This window comes from Heloderma suspectum, chromosome 7 (genome assembly GCF_057233095.1).
Source record: "Heloderma suspectum isolate Gila_16-S chromosome 7, 16-S_ref, whole genome shotgun sequence".
Classification (NCBI taxonomy): domain Eukaryota; kingdom Metazoa; phylum Chordata; class Lepidosauria; order Squamata; family Helodermatidae; genus Heloderma; species Heloderma suspectum.
In genome coordinates, this window is record NC_139464.1 from 19,044,474 (window position 1) to 19,058,044 (window position 13,571).

The following is a 13,571-nucleotide window of genomic DNA, read 5'->3' on the forward strand; positions in this document are numbered from 1 at the left end:
TACCGCACAATTGCGCTCATTTCACATGCCAGCAAGGTGATGCTCAAAATCCTACAAGCTAGGCTTCAGCAGTATGCGAACCGAGAACTACCGGAAGTACAAGCTGGGTTTCGAAGAGGCAGAGGAACTAGAGATCAAATCGCCAACATTCGCTGCATCATGGAGAAAGCAAGAGAATTCCAGAAAAACGTCTATTTCTGCTTCATTGACTACGCTAAAGCCTTTGATTGTATGGATCACAACAAACTGTGGCAAATTCTTAAAGTGATGGGAGTACCAGACCACCTTACCTGTCTCCTGAGAAACCTGTACGAGGGTCAAGAAGCAACAGTAAGAACCAGACATGGAACAACCGATTGGTTCAAAACTGGGAAAGGAGTACGACAAGGCTGCATATTGTCACCCTGCTTATTTAACTTATATGCAGAGTTGTTGTTGTTGTTGTTGTTCAGTCGTTCAGTCGTGTCCGACTCTTCGTGACCCCATGGACCATAGCACGCCAGGCCTTCCTGTCCTGCGCTCTCTCCCGGAGCGTGCTCAAGTTCATATTCATTGCATCGGTGATGCTATCTAGCCATCTCATCCTCTGCCGTCCCCTTCTCCTTTTGCCTTCAGTCTTTCCCAGCATCAGGGTCTTTTCCAGAGAGTTTTCTCTTCGCATTAGGTGGCCAAAATATTTGAGCTTCAGCTTCAGTATCTGTCCTTCCAATGAGCACTCAGGGTTGATTTCCTTTAGGATGGACTGATTTGACCTCCTTGCAGTCCAGGGGACTCGTTAGAGTACATCATGAGAAATGCCGGGTTGGATGAATCAGAGGTCGGAATTAAGATTGCTGGGAGAATTATCAACAACCTCCGATATGCAGACGATACCACCCTAATGGCAGAAAGCGAAGAGGATCTCAAGAGCCTGTTGTTGAGGGTGAAAGAGGAGAGTGCAAAAGCTGGTTTGAAACTCAACATTAAAAAAACTAAGATCATGGCATCTGGCCCCATCACTTCCTGGCATATAGAAGGGGAAGAAATGGAAGCAGTGACAGATTTTACTTTCTTGGGCTCCAAGATCACCGCAGACGGTGACTGTAGCCATGAAATTAAAAGACGCTTGCTCCTTGGGAGGAAAGCTATGGCAAACCTAGACAGCATAGTAAGAAGCAGAGACATCACCTTGCCGACAAAGGTCCGTCTAATCAAAGCTATGGTTTTCCCAGTAGTAATGTATGGCTGTGAGAGCTGGACTATAAGGAAGGCTGAGCGCCGAAGAATTGATGCTTTCGAACTGTGGTGCTGGAGAAGACTCTTACGAGTCCCCTGGACTGCAAGGAGGTCAAATCAGTCCATCCTAAAGGAAATCAACCTTGAGTGCTCATTGGAAGGACAGATAATGAAGCTGAAGCTCCAATATTTTGGCCACCTAATGCGAAGAGAAAAGTCCCTGGAAAAGACCCTGATGCTGGGAAAGACTGAAGGCAAAAGGAGAAGGGGACGGCAGAGGATGAGATGGCTAGATAGCATCACGGATGCAATGAATATGAACTTGAGCACGCTCTGGGAGAGAGCGCAGGACAGGAAGGCCTGGCGTGCTATGGTCCATGGGGTCACGAAGAGTCGGACACGACTGAACGACTGAAGAACAACAACAAAAATATATACATATGTCTTTAAATGTTCATGCTAATGGGAACCTTTTGCAAATAGAGGGTAGTAATTCCATGAAGATAACTAAATGACAATGGACCATGAAAAACTCATTATAATATCCTTGTGATTAGTGGCCTGTTCTGTACACTTAGTGGCTTCCCTTATGCACATATTCTCTAAGGCAAACACTTCAGCAAATGTAGCAAAAGTGCCAGTGGGGAAATAGGAAAAGAAATCTTAATGAATAAATAATTCAATTGTCTAATACAATGTTCATATTACACTGTTCCCCTATGGGTATCACTTTTCTTCATCTAACTGGACGTTGTTCAGTTCAATGTTAATGGCTCTGGCAAATGTCTGTGTGCTTTTCATGATGAGCTTTAAAACATGTCCTTAATACCGTATGACAATGGCCCAATTTGCACTGAGGTGGTAAGCCTGTGTCTGGACTGTACCACATAAGATTGCAAGTCAAAGCTTGAATGCTCCTAAATAATAATAAAAAAGAATAAATCCCCATGTATAAAAGAACAAAGCATGTTGGGGAGAAACTGCTAAGCTAGATCCCTTCCCCCTGATATCTAATTTTCTTTATAGAGGGATTTTCTGGTGTGTAAGGAGTAGCACCCAGTCGTGTGAGCTTCCATCTACTTGCCCAAAGCCCAGGGACAGGTCTGCCACTTCAGTGGAAACTAGGCATATATCATCCCAATTTACCTTCATACCAACCTGTGGGCAGATATGATTAATCAGAACAAGTGTGCAGAAAGAGGGGGGCAGGGAGCTTAATTCAAAGTGTTGGTCTTAACCATTAAAGCCCTACATGGTTTAGGCCCCAAATTCCTGTTGGACTGCCTTTGCTCACATCAATCCACTTATCCACTGAAATTGTCATCTAGGCTGGCCACTTATGAATTGCCAAAGAAGAGGAAATGCCTCACCAAAAAGAGGACACCAATTTGCATGAAATTTGCCTAAACTAGTGTATATGTATAGATGCAAAATTTAGAAGTAACTGTTATGATTTAAATTGGAATACAATACATCTCACCATAGAGTGGAAGACCGACAAGGCGACCTGTGTGCCTTGCTGAGTCTGCTGTCGAGGTGCTGTTGATGGACAAATTCAAGGTCCAGCTCTTCTTTCTGGTGTTTCTTTATCTTCAAACTGTACTTGGACTGGGCAGCTATTCACATGGAGGATGTCTTCAAAACAGAGTACTGTCCTCTGTAAAAGGGGACATATGGTCACCCTATCATTATCTGAGGCCTTTCTCCAGGTGCTCCTGTCCTCTGAACTGCTATGAGCGTTGACTAAAGAGAAAGCCTTTTTAATGGTGGCTTCTTGCCCTGGAGGTTTCCCTGGTGCCCTCATTACTATCATTTAGGCACCAAGAAAAACATTTTTGCTTTCCCAAGACTTTAAGATCTGTTAATGTTAGCATTTTAATTTAGAGCTATCTTGTTTTTACTTTGTTTAAATGGACTATTGTTGTTTTAGTTTATTCTGTTATTTCTGTTACTATGCTTTTATTTTATTATGCTCTAATTTTTAACTTTTTAAATTGCTTCTTACTGTTTTGTTAACCATCCCGGGAACATAAATTTATCTTGAAGGTGCGGAAGATGAATTATGCAAATTTATCAATAGTCTTAAAGGGGCTGCTTCTTGGATAAAGGAAAGAAAAATTTAAAGGTTCATCTCAGCTTACCATGCAAAGGTTATGAATGTCATGTAGCAAAGTATATGTATCTCATTAGTTTTATTCTCATTAAGGTGGGCTGACTACTATGCTTGACTTGGGGAATTTTCCCTCACGAAGTTAAAGACATTCTGGTCTTGGGCAGGATCAATGCATCACGCGGTCAGCTCAAGCTGGCAGCATGCATCGTAACAACAGGAGAAGGTGGAAAGCCCCCATGATTAACAATGATCCCAAGGGTGGTAGAAGAGCATTGAGAAGCCTGACAGCCAGAAAGAAAACTTGCTCCCCATCCATGTAGATGTTTTAGAATTCCCTAAACAAAAGACTGGAGAGCCTTGAAGTGTTGTGTGTTTAAAGAGAAATTATATTAAAGATCTTAATTATATTAAAGCCACCTTTGGGGCTTTCCTCTGTTTCATTCTGGCATAAAGGTACAGCCCTCTTTATCTTTGTTGCTGCATGAAAAGATGAAGCTCCTTTGTGATGCTGGTGTTTTGCTGTCCATGCAAAGAACGCAATGAAAATGCACTCCAGCTGAGATACTACTGACCTAGATGCTATTCATTGTCCTGAAGGACTCCGTGTTCCCGTGAACCAACAGGCAATAAATCAAGGAAATCCATGTGAATGTACTCAGTGATTGTTGTTTTATTTGGCCGATATTTCATTCACACAAGGCACTTTAGCAAGCTTAACGGTACATCACTTCCAGATGATTTCACCTCTAAATAGACAGCAGTTTTTCCCAACGGATTGCAGTGCGAGTGACTGGGAGCTGTCTACGTAGCGTTCTCCATATGTTATCTGACAAGACGTGGAGGCTTTCCATCAATCCAATCTGAAATGAGTTATCTTCAGCTTCAATTAATTTTTCAAAATCCAAGGCAAACTGGGTGCGGTTAATTAAGTGGATGGAATCCTCAATGACTTTGCTTGCTGTCCAATGGAGGTTAGCTTTTTTGAAATAGTGTATCTGCAGATTAATATTCCCTGTGATATGTGGAGTAGGTGGAGCGAAAGCAATAGCCCACTCTGATTTCCAAAGACAATTCCAGAACTGCTGGTACTGATGGCTTTCAATGCAGACCACCAAGAATGGGCTGCTTCTGAGAGTTTTTCGGTAGACACGACAGGCTCCTGAAGGGAAATGTCTCTTCATGTAGGACTCTAAAGTGACGTTAAGGGTTTCTCTCCATAACTCTACATTATCTTTTCTGATACAGTGATAAAGCAGAAGTTTATCCACTCTTTTGGTCAAGTGATCAAACCTGAAAGAAAGCTTGATTTGTGGATCAAAGAAGCGATTTCCTCCAAGATCATTTAAGCGAGTCACTAGAGCATGTTCTCCCCTTATGCTCACAGCTGTGAAGTTGTTCTTGGTGTGATTAGCACACACTCGAGCGACCTCGTACCTCATGAGATGATCGTCGCAAACCAGAATGCAGAGGTCTTCAAAAATGTTCAGGAATTCCCCTGGGGGGGCCTGAAGTAGCAGTTTACAGATGAAGTCTATTTTCTCTTCATTAGATAATTCTTTTTCACTCATCATGGTCTGTCTTCGGAAGGATGAAGCTAAAGATGGAATCAAAACTGGGGTGAGGGAGGAAAGCACATAAAAAAAGCTCTGAACAGCTCTTTTCAAAGTGTAAGAAAATTAATGTGTGGTTGTTTTTATTTGACTGGGGCTGAATGGGAATTTTTTAACCTGCTATCCTGTTCTTAAAAATTTCACCTTATGCAAGGAAAGTGGGGCAGTTCCATCCTGCTATACCATATATCAGTTGCAATCCCATGCTAACAGTTTACTTGCTAGCAATTATTGGACATGTGTTACTTTGATGTAGCCATCTCTTTCATGGCTTCAGTGCCATGAAAGTGTTACATTAAGTAGGTCATTTCCAATTCTGCGCTATCTCACCTTTAGCCTTCCATATACATGAGTTCATCAACAGTTACACTCAGTTACACTCTGGGTCTGCCGAAGTCTGTGTTGAATTAAAACTCAGGAAAGTGATGCATGTGGCCAAAATATCGTCCCAGCATAGTGGTACCATCCCAGTTTATTGCAATTGTGTTGGCACAAGGTAACTGATTTTAAAAGCAAGCTGGTGTAGCTGTTGTGCTCCATCCTTAAGTGCAGATTAACTGGTTCACCAAGCTGCTCCACTGCGTAACATGGTGCCCCATTATTTTGAAGTGCCAATTGGTCAATATTTGTTACCTTGCATAAAAGTAGTCCCATAAATGTCAGAAACAGCACATGCTCAGGGTGTCTGTCCCAGGCTATTCTGGTAATGATGCTGCACTATACTTAGAATCAATTCCAAAGAAGAGTGCTCAGAACCAACTATTAGACCTGCCCAATGCCATGATCTGCTGTTCAGGTATATCAGCCTTTGAAATCCATGGCCTGAAGTGGGCTGTCATGGTTTGGATTAATAGATGTCTATGTCACACTGGAAATTATGCTGTACAGTAATTGCATCCATGTCCTTGTGAGCCCTAAAACTTCTAAATGGGACTTCATTGGATTGGTTAGAGATAACTCCAGAGCATCAGGCTGGATTGCAGACCAACATTAATAGTCCTGAGGATGTGGCAGGCTGACTCCAGTCTTGCATGGTTGACCTTTTTCCTTTTACTAGAATAATCTTTGTTATTCCCTGTGCAATGCCAAAATTATTGCTCAGGATTAGTTGCACCTTACCTATTAAGAGATCCTGAGTATGTACTATTGCTGCAGACCACAAGAAATGCCTTATTAATATAAGTGAATTCAGGTGCCGAGTTAGGACAGCTGTGTAGCCAAAATGGGCCTATTGAGAAACAAGCCAGAGGTATTGGCATTTTCGGGGGAACCCCAAGGTTTGCAGAAGTAGAAAACAAGTCTTGGTGGGGGGGAGATCCTAAGGGGCAGCCCCTCCCAACCAAAACAGTCCAATGAAGACTGGCCATGCTCAGTAGCCGTGGAATATTGACTATCAATTGGAAAAGAGAAATGGAAATCTGGTGAGGGTGGGCAGGATGGAATGGAATATCCTGAAAGAAGGCATGGCTGACTGGCTGGAACAATGAAAAGGAGTACTCTATACTGCAACATTTTGTTTCAGGTCCCACATGTTGGATCAAATTTAGTCTAACATTCTTTGAAAGAATCCAATCAGCCAGCAGATGCTGGGTGGTTCACTGGAGCTAGGCCAATGGTTGACTTTTGGACCATGGTCTACTTTCTGCGTACCCTTGTATTAGGGAATTCAGAGTAGCATTAGCAGCACTCAGGCACTGAATTCAGGTAGTAGACTAATGGTAAACTCTTGGTGGCATTTGCAAACATTACTTTTTTTATCTTGGTCTGGATCTTCCATGCAGCTGTCAGCTGAGCCTGTCTCTGAAGTCACTTCTGGTCACTTCTGTTATGATGTCAGAAACACAGAGGTCACAAGGTGAAGCAACAACATGGTCTGTAACACTGCATCATATAAAACAGCCAGTTCCAGAGGGTGACCACATTTGTGTGGTCTACTAGTAAACAGAGTATTCTTCTTAGAGCTGAGTTCAAATCCCAGGTTAGCCATCAACACTCTATTGTCTTGTAGCCCTACCTGTAAAATGTGTACAATGATCTTTGGGCTGTTGTGAGAACAAATGCAATACGAATAGTAACGCAGTTGGTGTATTCAAGTAATAATTATGGTTATCACCATCATCTTATTAATCCTGTCTTAACACGACTTAACAACTGAACAACAACAACAAACCCCATTTTATTTGGGTGTGAGAAATGTAGTGTTTTTACAGTTCAACAGACAGGATCAGCAGTTCTTGAAGCTTACTGCACATTTTACTGATGTTGAAGTATTCCAAAATCCTGATAATTGCAAAAATATTCATAGGACACGAACCTGCATATGCAAATTTATAAGTAATTATTACAATTTATTTAAATTTCACAGAAGCCAAAGCCAGCCAATTAATTTATCCAAATCATCTCCAATAAAACAATAAATTCTTCAATTAATTTGCACCCCACTCAGATAATCCCAGTTCAGTAGTTTCTCTTCAATTGCAATTAATTTGCAATCTCTTGCTGTTCTTTCCCGCTACTTCTCTCCCCCACCCCTTCTCTCTTTCCTTCTTGGAAGAAAACTGCCCCTATCTCATGCAATTAAGTTTAGAAGAAAAGTTTCCATTAACACCACTGGAAGTTTTTTCCTAAGGTTAATTGCCATGACGGGTGGCATTGGTGGGGGTGTGCCAGATGTGGGGACGGGAGGGTTAACCCTTCCCTCCCCAGCTTCAACCCCCCTTGAAAATTGCCTCCTGTGTGACAATTAAACTAAGAAAGAAATCTTCTATTGCCATCAATGGACACTCGAAGCTCTGGGGAATAGAGCTGAGGAACAGATTCAGGCCTCAACACCCCTGCTCATAACACTAGATTCAAGTGACTAGAATTTGGGGTCCCTCCATGAATTTGATTGGCAATAGATTTAGGACAGATAAAAGAAGGGATTTCTTCACACAAGGCATAATTAACTTAGGGTGAAATCCTGTGTATCCAGTGCCCTGCTGGGCTAAAGTTGATAGGGCAGAAGGCGCAGTGGAGGTGATCTTCACCTCCCTGTTCTCCAGTCATTGGGGTTTTCGCTAGATGGGCTTTTTTGGCCATCTAGTGACAGCACTTCAGAAAGGGAGGGAAGGAGGCTGGAGGTTCAGAACACCTAGTTATCCTGGCCGATCTGGTCTCCTCCCCTCCCCACCCATCAGAACGCCCCCTTTCCCCCCTCTCTGAAGTCAATATTCTGACCTGGGAGGCTAGCTGGCATGATTCTTTCCACAGCGGCTGCAAGGGGGTTGGGGGGGGAGTCAGATCTCCGATTCCCCCTTCCAAGGTTGAAGCAGTGTCTCCGACCTCAGAAGGAGGAATCCCCACTATCCTATGGCCCCTCAGACAATGTCTAGGGGCTCCTTTAGGGGGATTTACTGCCACAAGATGTGGCTATAACCATGGTCCTTATATGGCTTCAAAAGAGGATTGGACAAATTAGTGGGGGATTGTCTTATCAATGGCTGTTAGCATCATAGCTAAATGGAACCTCCATGTTCCAAGGCAGTATAACTCTTGATGCTGGAAATGAACAGCAGGCAAGGCTGCTACTTTCATGCCCTATTTGTGGGCTTCCCCGTGTCATCTGGAAACAGGATTTTGGACCAGATGGACTTGATCTGACCCAGCGTCACAAGTTCTTACATGTGGATGAGCACCAGTTGTGAATTGTTTCAAGAGGCAAACACTGAGCAGTGATCCTTTCGGTTTCTTCCAATGCTATAGGTTGGACTCACTCAGTTCAAATTCCAAGAACTTCGGCTTTCATTAAACAAACAACAAAAAGCTCCTTTGTCTTCTCTAAGGAGTGAGGGTCCATCAGTCAATTTCATATATTTGGAACTATTAAAATGTATAGCTTAGAATTTGAGATCAAACTCCATGATATGTTAAGGTGGTAGTGTACAGCTGACCCTCTCTCTGGTTTTTACTCACAATTACGCACATGGGCTGATCTGAATTGGGACTGCTGTACTTGGGTAGTTTGTTGTCAGAACAAAATGGGGTGGGAGGGAGAACCATGTCTGTTTCCCTGAGGTCCTGGGACTGGAGGGAAGAGTGAGATAAGAATGCAATAAAAATAAATCTGCATATGAACCCTGAGATGTGAGTAAATCGTATCACAGTTTGTTACTGGGATTTATATCAAACTCTCTGTCTCACAGCTGTTAACTGCTCCCCAGTGCACAAGCCTGTAGGCAGCTCTCTAGTTTGTGTACAGGGGATGGTTGTTTTCGTTATTATTACTTGCTTTTATACCCATTTTCAGCCAAAGAACCCCTGACGCCATGAACAAAACATTAAAATACCACCCCCCGCCAAATTTTAAAAAAGCAATCAATGGTTCTGCTTAGTTGTGAAGGAAATACATTCTGCCCATAGAATCATAGAATAGTAGGGTTGGAAGGGGCCTACAAGGCCATCGAGTCCAACCCCCTGCTCAATGCAGGAATCCAAGTCAGAGCATCCCTGACAGATGGCTGTCTAACCTCGTCTTGAAGGCCTCCAGTGTGGAGGAGCCCACCACCTCCCCAGGTAATTGGTTCCATTGTCGTATTGCTCTGACACTCAGGAAGTTTTTCCTGATGTTCAGCTGGAATCTGGCTTCCTGTAACTTGAGCCCATTATTCCGTGTCCTGCACTCTGGGATGATCAAGAAGAGATCCTGGCCTTCTTCTCTGTGACAACCTTTCAAGTACTTGAAGAGTGCTATCATATCTCCCCTCAGTCTTCTCTTCTCAAGGCTAAACATGCCCAGTTCTTTCAGTCTCTCTTCATAGGGCTTTGTTTCCAGTCCCCTGATCATCTTTGTTGCCCTCCTCTGAACCCTCTCCAGTTTGTCTGCATCCTTCTTAAAGTGTGGTGCCCAGAACTGGACACAGTACTCCAGATGAGGCCTAACCAGTGCTGAGTAGAGGGGAACTAGTACTTCCCGGGATTTGGAAGCGATGCTTCTATGAATGCAGCCCAAAATAGCATTTGCCTTTTTTGCAGCCACATCACATTGTTGGCTCATATTCAGCTTCTGATCGACAACAATTCCAAGATCCTTCTTGCTCGTAGCGTGGTTGAGCCACGTATCCCCCACCTTGTAACTGTGCATTTGGTTTCTTTTTCCTAGGTGCAGAACTTGGCATTTGTCCCTATTAAATGCCATTCTGTTGTTTTCTGCCCAGCACTCCAGTCTATCCAGATCACTTTGAATTTTGTTTCTGTCTTCCAAAGTATTAGCTATCCCTCCCAATTTTGTGTCATCTGCAAATTTGATCAGCATTCCCTGCACCTCCTCCTCCAAGTCATTAATAAAAATGTTGAAGAGCTCAGATGTACCCATGCTCAGATGTACCCTGTATAACATACAGGGTACGTTATACATGTATGTTATATACATACATATAACATACAGGGAGTGTTCGGACAATCACAGGGGTAAAAGTAACCATTGTGGCTTCTCCTCCGCTCCTATGCATGCAACTGCGATTTGCATATTTAATTTATACAGCACAGCTTGCTGTGTCGTCTGAACCTGGCACGATGCGTGGTGGGGGTGGCTTCTTACCAATGCCACAACCCCTACTACAAGCCATCGTTTGTTATTACGACATGGCCACTCACACTGCATCACACGCAAATTGCAGTCATGCATGCAGCACATGCGGGGGCTGGGGGAGCAGCCCCAATGGCTTCTTTTACTCCTGTGATCGTCCAAACCCAGTCTTAGCATAAGTTATTACACCATACATTTTCCAGATTTGAGCCCAGGCTGGGAATGAACCACTTTAGTTGTGGAAGCTGACTAATATATGCAAGAAGTGAAGGGATAGTATGAACCGCGGGCTTTGTTTGTTGATAGTATTACATTTCCCTTTTTCCTGAGGAGAGAATCTATCTATCTATCTATCTATCTATCTATCTATCATCTGTGATAAGCTGCCTTGGGTTCCTTGCAAGAGAAAAAAAAGGTGGGATATAAATATAATAAATAAATAAATACATACATACATAGGATGGATGGATAGATAGATAGATAGATAGATAGATAATCTAATCCCTCCAGTTGAGGAAAAAAAAGGTGGACTATACATGTGATAAAGAAATGTAATAAAGAAATATTATAAATGTTTAAATGTTATAAATGTAATAAAAAAGCCAGGCTCTAAATGTAATAAAGAAATAAATGTAATAATAAATGTTATCAATGTTTAACTCTTATGCATGTAATAAATAAAAAGGAGGGATATAAATATAATAAATAAAACATTAAATAGATAATCTGCCTCCAGTCAAGACTGAGGGGGAAAAGGTGGACTATAAATGTGATAAAGAAATGTAATATAGAAATGTTATAAATGTAATAAAAAGGTGGGATATAAATGTAATAAATAGATAAATAAATAAATCTAATAGATGATAAATTGATTATCTAATGCTTCCAGTCAAGACTGAGGGGGAAAAGGTGGGATATAATGTAATAAATAAATAAACCATGGAGGGAGAAATCCTATGGCCGCTAGTCAGCCGCTCGATGGCCATAGGATATGTGGGTTTCTGGGAGCCGACCTCAGAGCCCACGCTCAGAAGAGGAGCATGTAGCAGCCAAAACAGAGTGTTCCAGGGTGTGTTCCAGGGCAGGGAAGGCGGAAATGCCAGTACGACACATCCTATGTGTCGTCCGGCAGCCCCCTTCCCCTGCTCCGCCTTCCGGTGGCTAGACAGCCGAAATCGGGGCAGCGGAAGCGCAGAGGGAATGATCGGAGGTGGGTGCCTATCCCCATAGGATTGCGCCCTTAATAGAAAGAAAATCTGCCTCCAATCGAGACTGAGGGCAAAAAGGTGGACTATAAATGTGATAAAGAAACGTAATAAAGAAATGTTATAAATGTTTAAGGCAGCAATCCTATGGCTGCTAGTCAGCAGCTAGACGGCCATAGGATACGGTTTCCAGGAACCAACCTTCCCCCGCTCCCGTGCCGCTTCACAGGCAGCGTGGAAGAGCCCCGCGCTCCGCACTCGTAAGAGCAGCGTGGGGCGGTGTAAAAGGGGTGTTCCCGGGGGCGGGCCGGGGCATGACGCACCCTATGCGTCGCCTTGCCACCGCCACCGCCACCCCGCCTTCCTGGAGCGAGACAGCAGAAATCGGCTGCCTAGCCGCAAACGCAGGGCAGGAGAAGTGCGGAGGAGGCGATCCCCTCAGTGCTTCTCCTGTCCTGCGTTGGATAGGCGGCCGCCTCCGAGTTCGGAGGCGGCCGCCTATTCCCACAGGATCGCGCCTTAAATGTTATAAAAGTAATAAATAGGTGGGACAGAAATGTAATAAATAAATAAATAAATAAATAAATAAATAAATCTAATAACTAGGTCGTTAGATGATTGATTATCTTAATGCCTCCAGTCAAGACTGAGGGGAAATCGTGGGATATAAACGTCATAAATAAATTTTAAAAGGCAGGATATACATGTAATAAAGAAATAAGTGCAATAAATAAATACACGTTATAAATGTTTAACTCTTATACATGTGATGGATAAATAAATAAATAAATAAAAAGGAGGGCTCTAAATCTAGTACGTGACTAAACCCAATCGCGAGATGGCGGAGGCGGGGATGAGCGCGAGGCTGGCCGAGGCCGAGGCGTTTCCTTGGCGACGGCGTCGCCGGCGGGGGGGAGCGGCGGCGGCGGCGGGGGGACACTAGCGGGGGCGGGGCTTCACGGCGCCCTCAGGGCGGCCGGAGGCGGAAGGCGCCGCCGCCGCCGCCCCTGGCGAGGCGATTGTGACGCCTGGGCGGCCCCGCGCGCCGGGCTCGCGCGCCACAGAGCGCCCCGCGCGCGCCCCCCTTTCAGCCTCGCGGACAGCGGCGAGGGCGGCTGCGCCTGAGGGGAGCGGGCGGGGAGAGGCCGGGGGGCGGGTCGGTGGCCTAGGCCGCGCCGGGAGCTGCTGACACCATCGCAGTAAGGAACAGGCGCGAAGGCCATGCTGAGCAGGCGACACGAGCATCATGGAGAATAAATATCCGCATTTCCGGGGGCAGGGGAGGGCCCGCCTCGCTGCCCCAGGCCCCTCGTCGAGGGAGGGGAAGTGAAGCGCGGGGGGCGGGGCGGCGGCGGCTCCCAGAGGCCCCCAACGCCCCCCCCCCGAAATCCATCCGGCAGATAAAATAATAATGATTAATCATATAAAATGTTAAATGTGTATCCGGCTTCCCAGATAACATCTCATGTCGGGCCTTATAAATATATCAATAACATAATGTAGTTTAAAATGAAAACCTCGAGCGAGAAGGTACCATTTATGGAGCGGGCAGCCAGCGGAGGCTGGTGGCTCCGATGTCGGCGAGGTGGTGAATCCATGTGGGGTTTCAGTCAGAACTCCAGAGGAGCTCTCCAAGGTGTGAAGCTCCTTGGATTGCTCCTTTATGACTGAAACCCCGCGTGGATTCGCCACCTCGCCGACATCAGGGCCACCTTGCCGACATCAGGGCCACCAGCCTCCACTGGTAACAACACTAGAGAGAGGCAGCCCCCCCCCCCCCGCAGCAAGAATGAGGGATGGGATCTCCAGTAAAGGAGACTCCCTGCAGGAAGTCATCTTTCTAAAACGTAGTTGCCTGTCAT

General features: G+C 44.6%; 2 protein-coding genes across 2 annotated transcripts in view; one reads left to right on the forward strand and one right to left on the reverse strand.

Annotated features, from left to right (window-relative positions):
- Positions 1–4,074: 4,074 nt before the first annotated feature.
- CAPZA3 (capping actin protein of muscle Z-line subunit alpha 3) lies at positions 4,075–10,400 on the reverse strand. The gene is made up of 3 exons (XM_084811400.1): positions 10,362–10,400; positions 6,058–6,166; positions 4,075–4,922 (listed from the first exon to the last, which is right to left on the reverse strand). The coding sequence occupies exons 1-3, from the start codon at positions 10,398–10,400 to the stop codon at positions 4,075–4,077; spliced, it is 996 nt and encodes a 331-aa protein (XP_084667526.1).
- A 2,555-nt stretch (positions 10,401–12,955) lies between these two features.
- Positions 12,956–13,571, forward strand: part of LOC146339378 (1-phosphatidylinositol 4,5-bisphosphate phosphodiesterase zeta-1-like) — a 62,555-nt gene continuing 61,939 nt past the window's right edge. Inside the window, exon 1 of the mRNA XM_084811701.1 lies at positions 12,956–12,966. Within this exon, the coding sequence (XP_084667827.1) occupies positions 12,956–12,966 (11 nt within the window). The remainder of the gene's footprint in view (positions 12,967–13,571) is intronic.

Bases quoted from the DNA above. Each gene is read 5' to 3' on its own strand.
- CAPZA3 (XM_084811400.1), bottom strand. From the start codon at position 10,400: ATGGTTACTTTTACCCCTGTGATTGTCCGAACACTCCCT. The intron at 6,167-10,361 runs GTATGTTATATG...GTTTCTCAATAG, and splicing joins TGATTGTCCGAACACTCCCT to GCCCATTTTGGCTACACAGC. The intron at 4,923-6,057 runs GTAAGGTGCAAC...TTCCATCTTTAG, and splicing joins TACTCAGGATCTCTTAATAG to CTTCATCCTTCCGAAGACAG.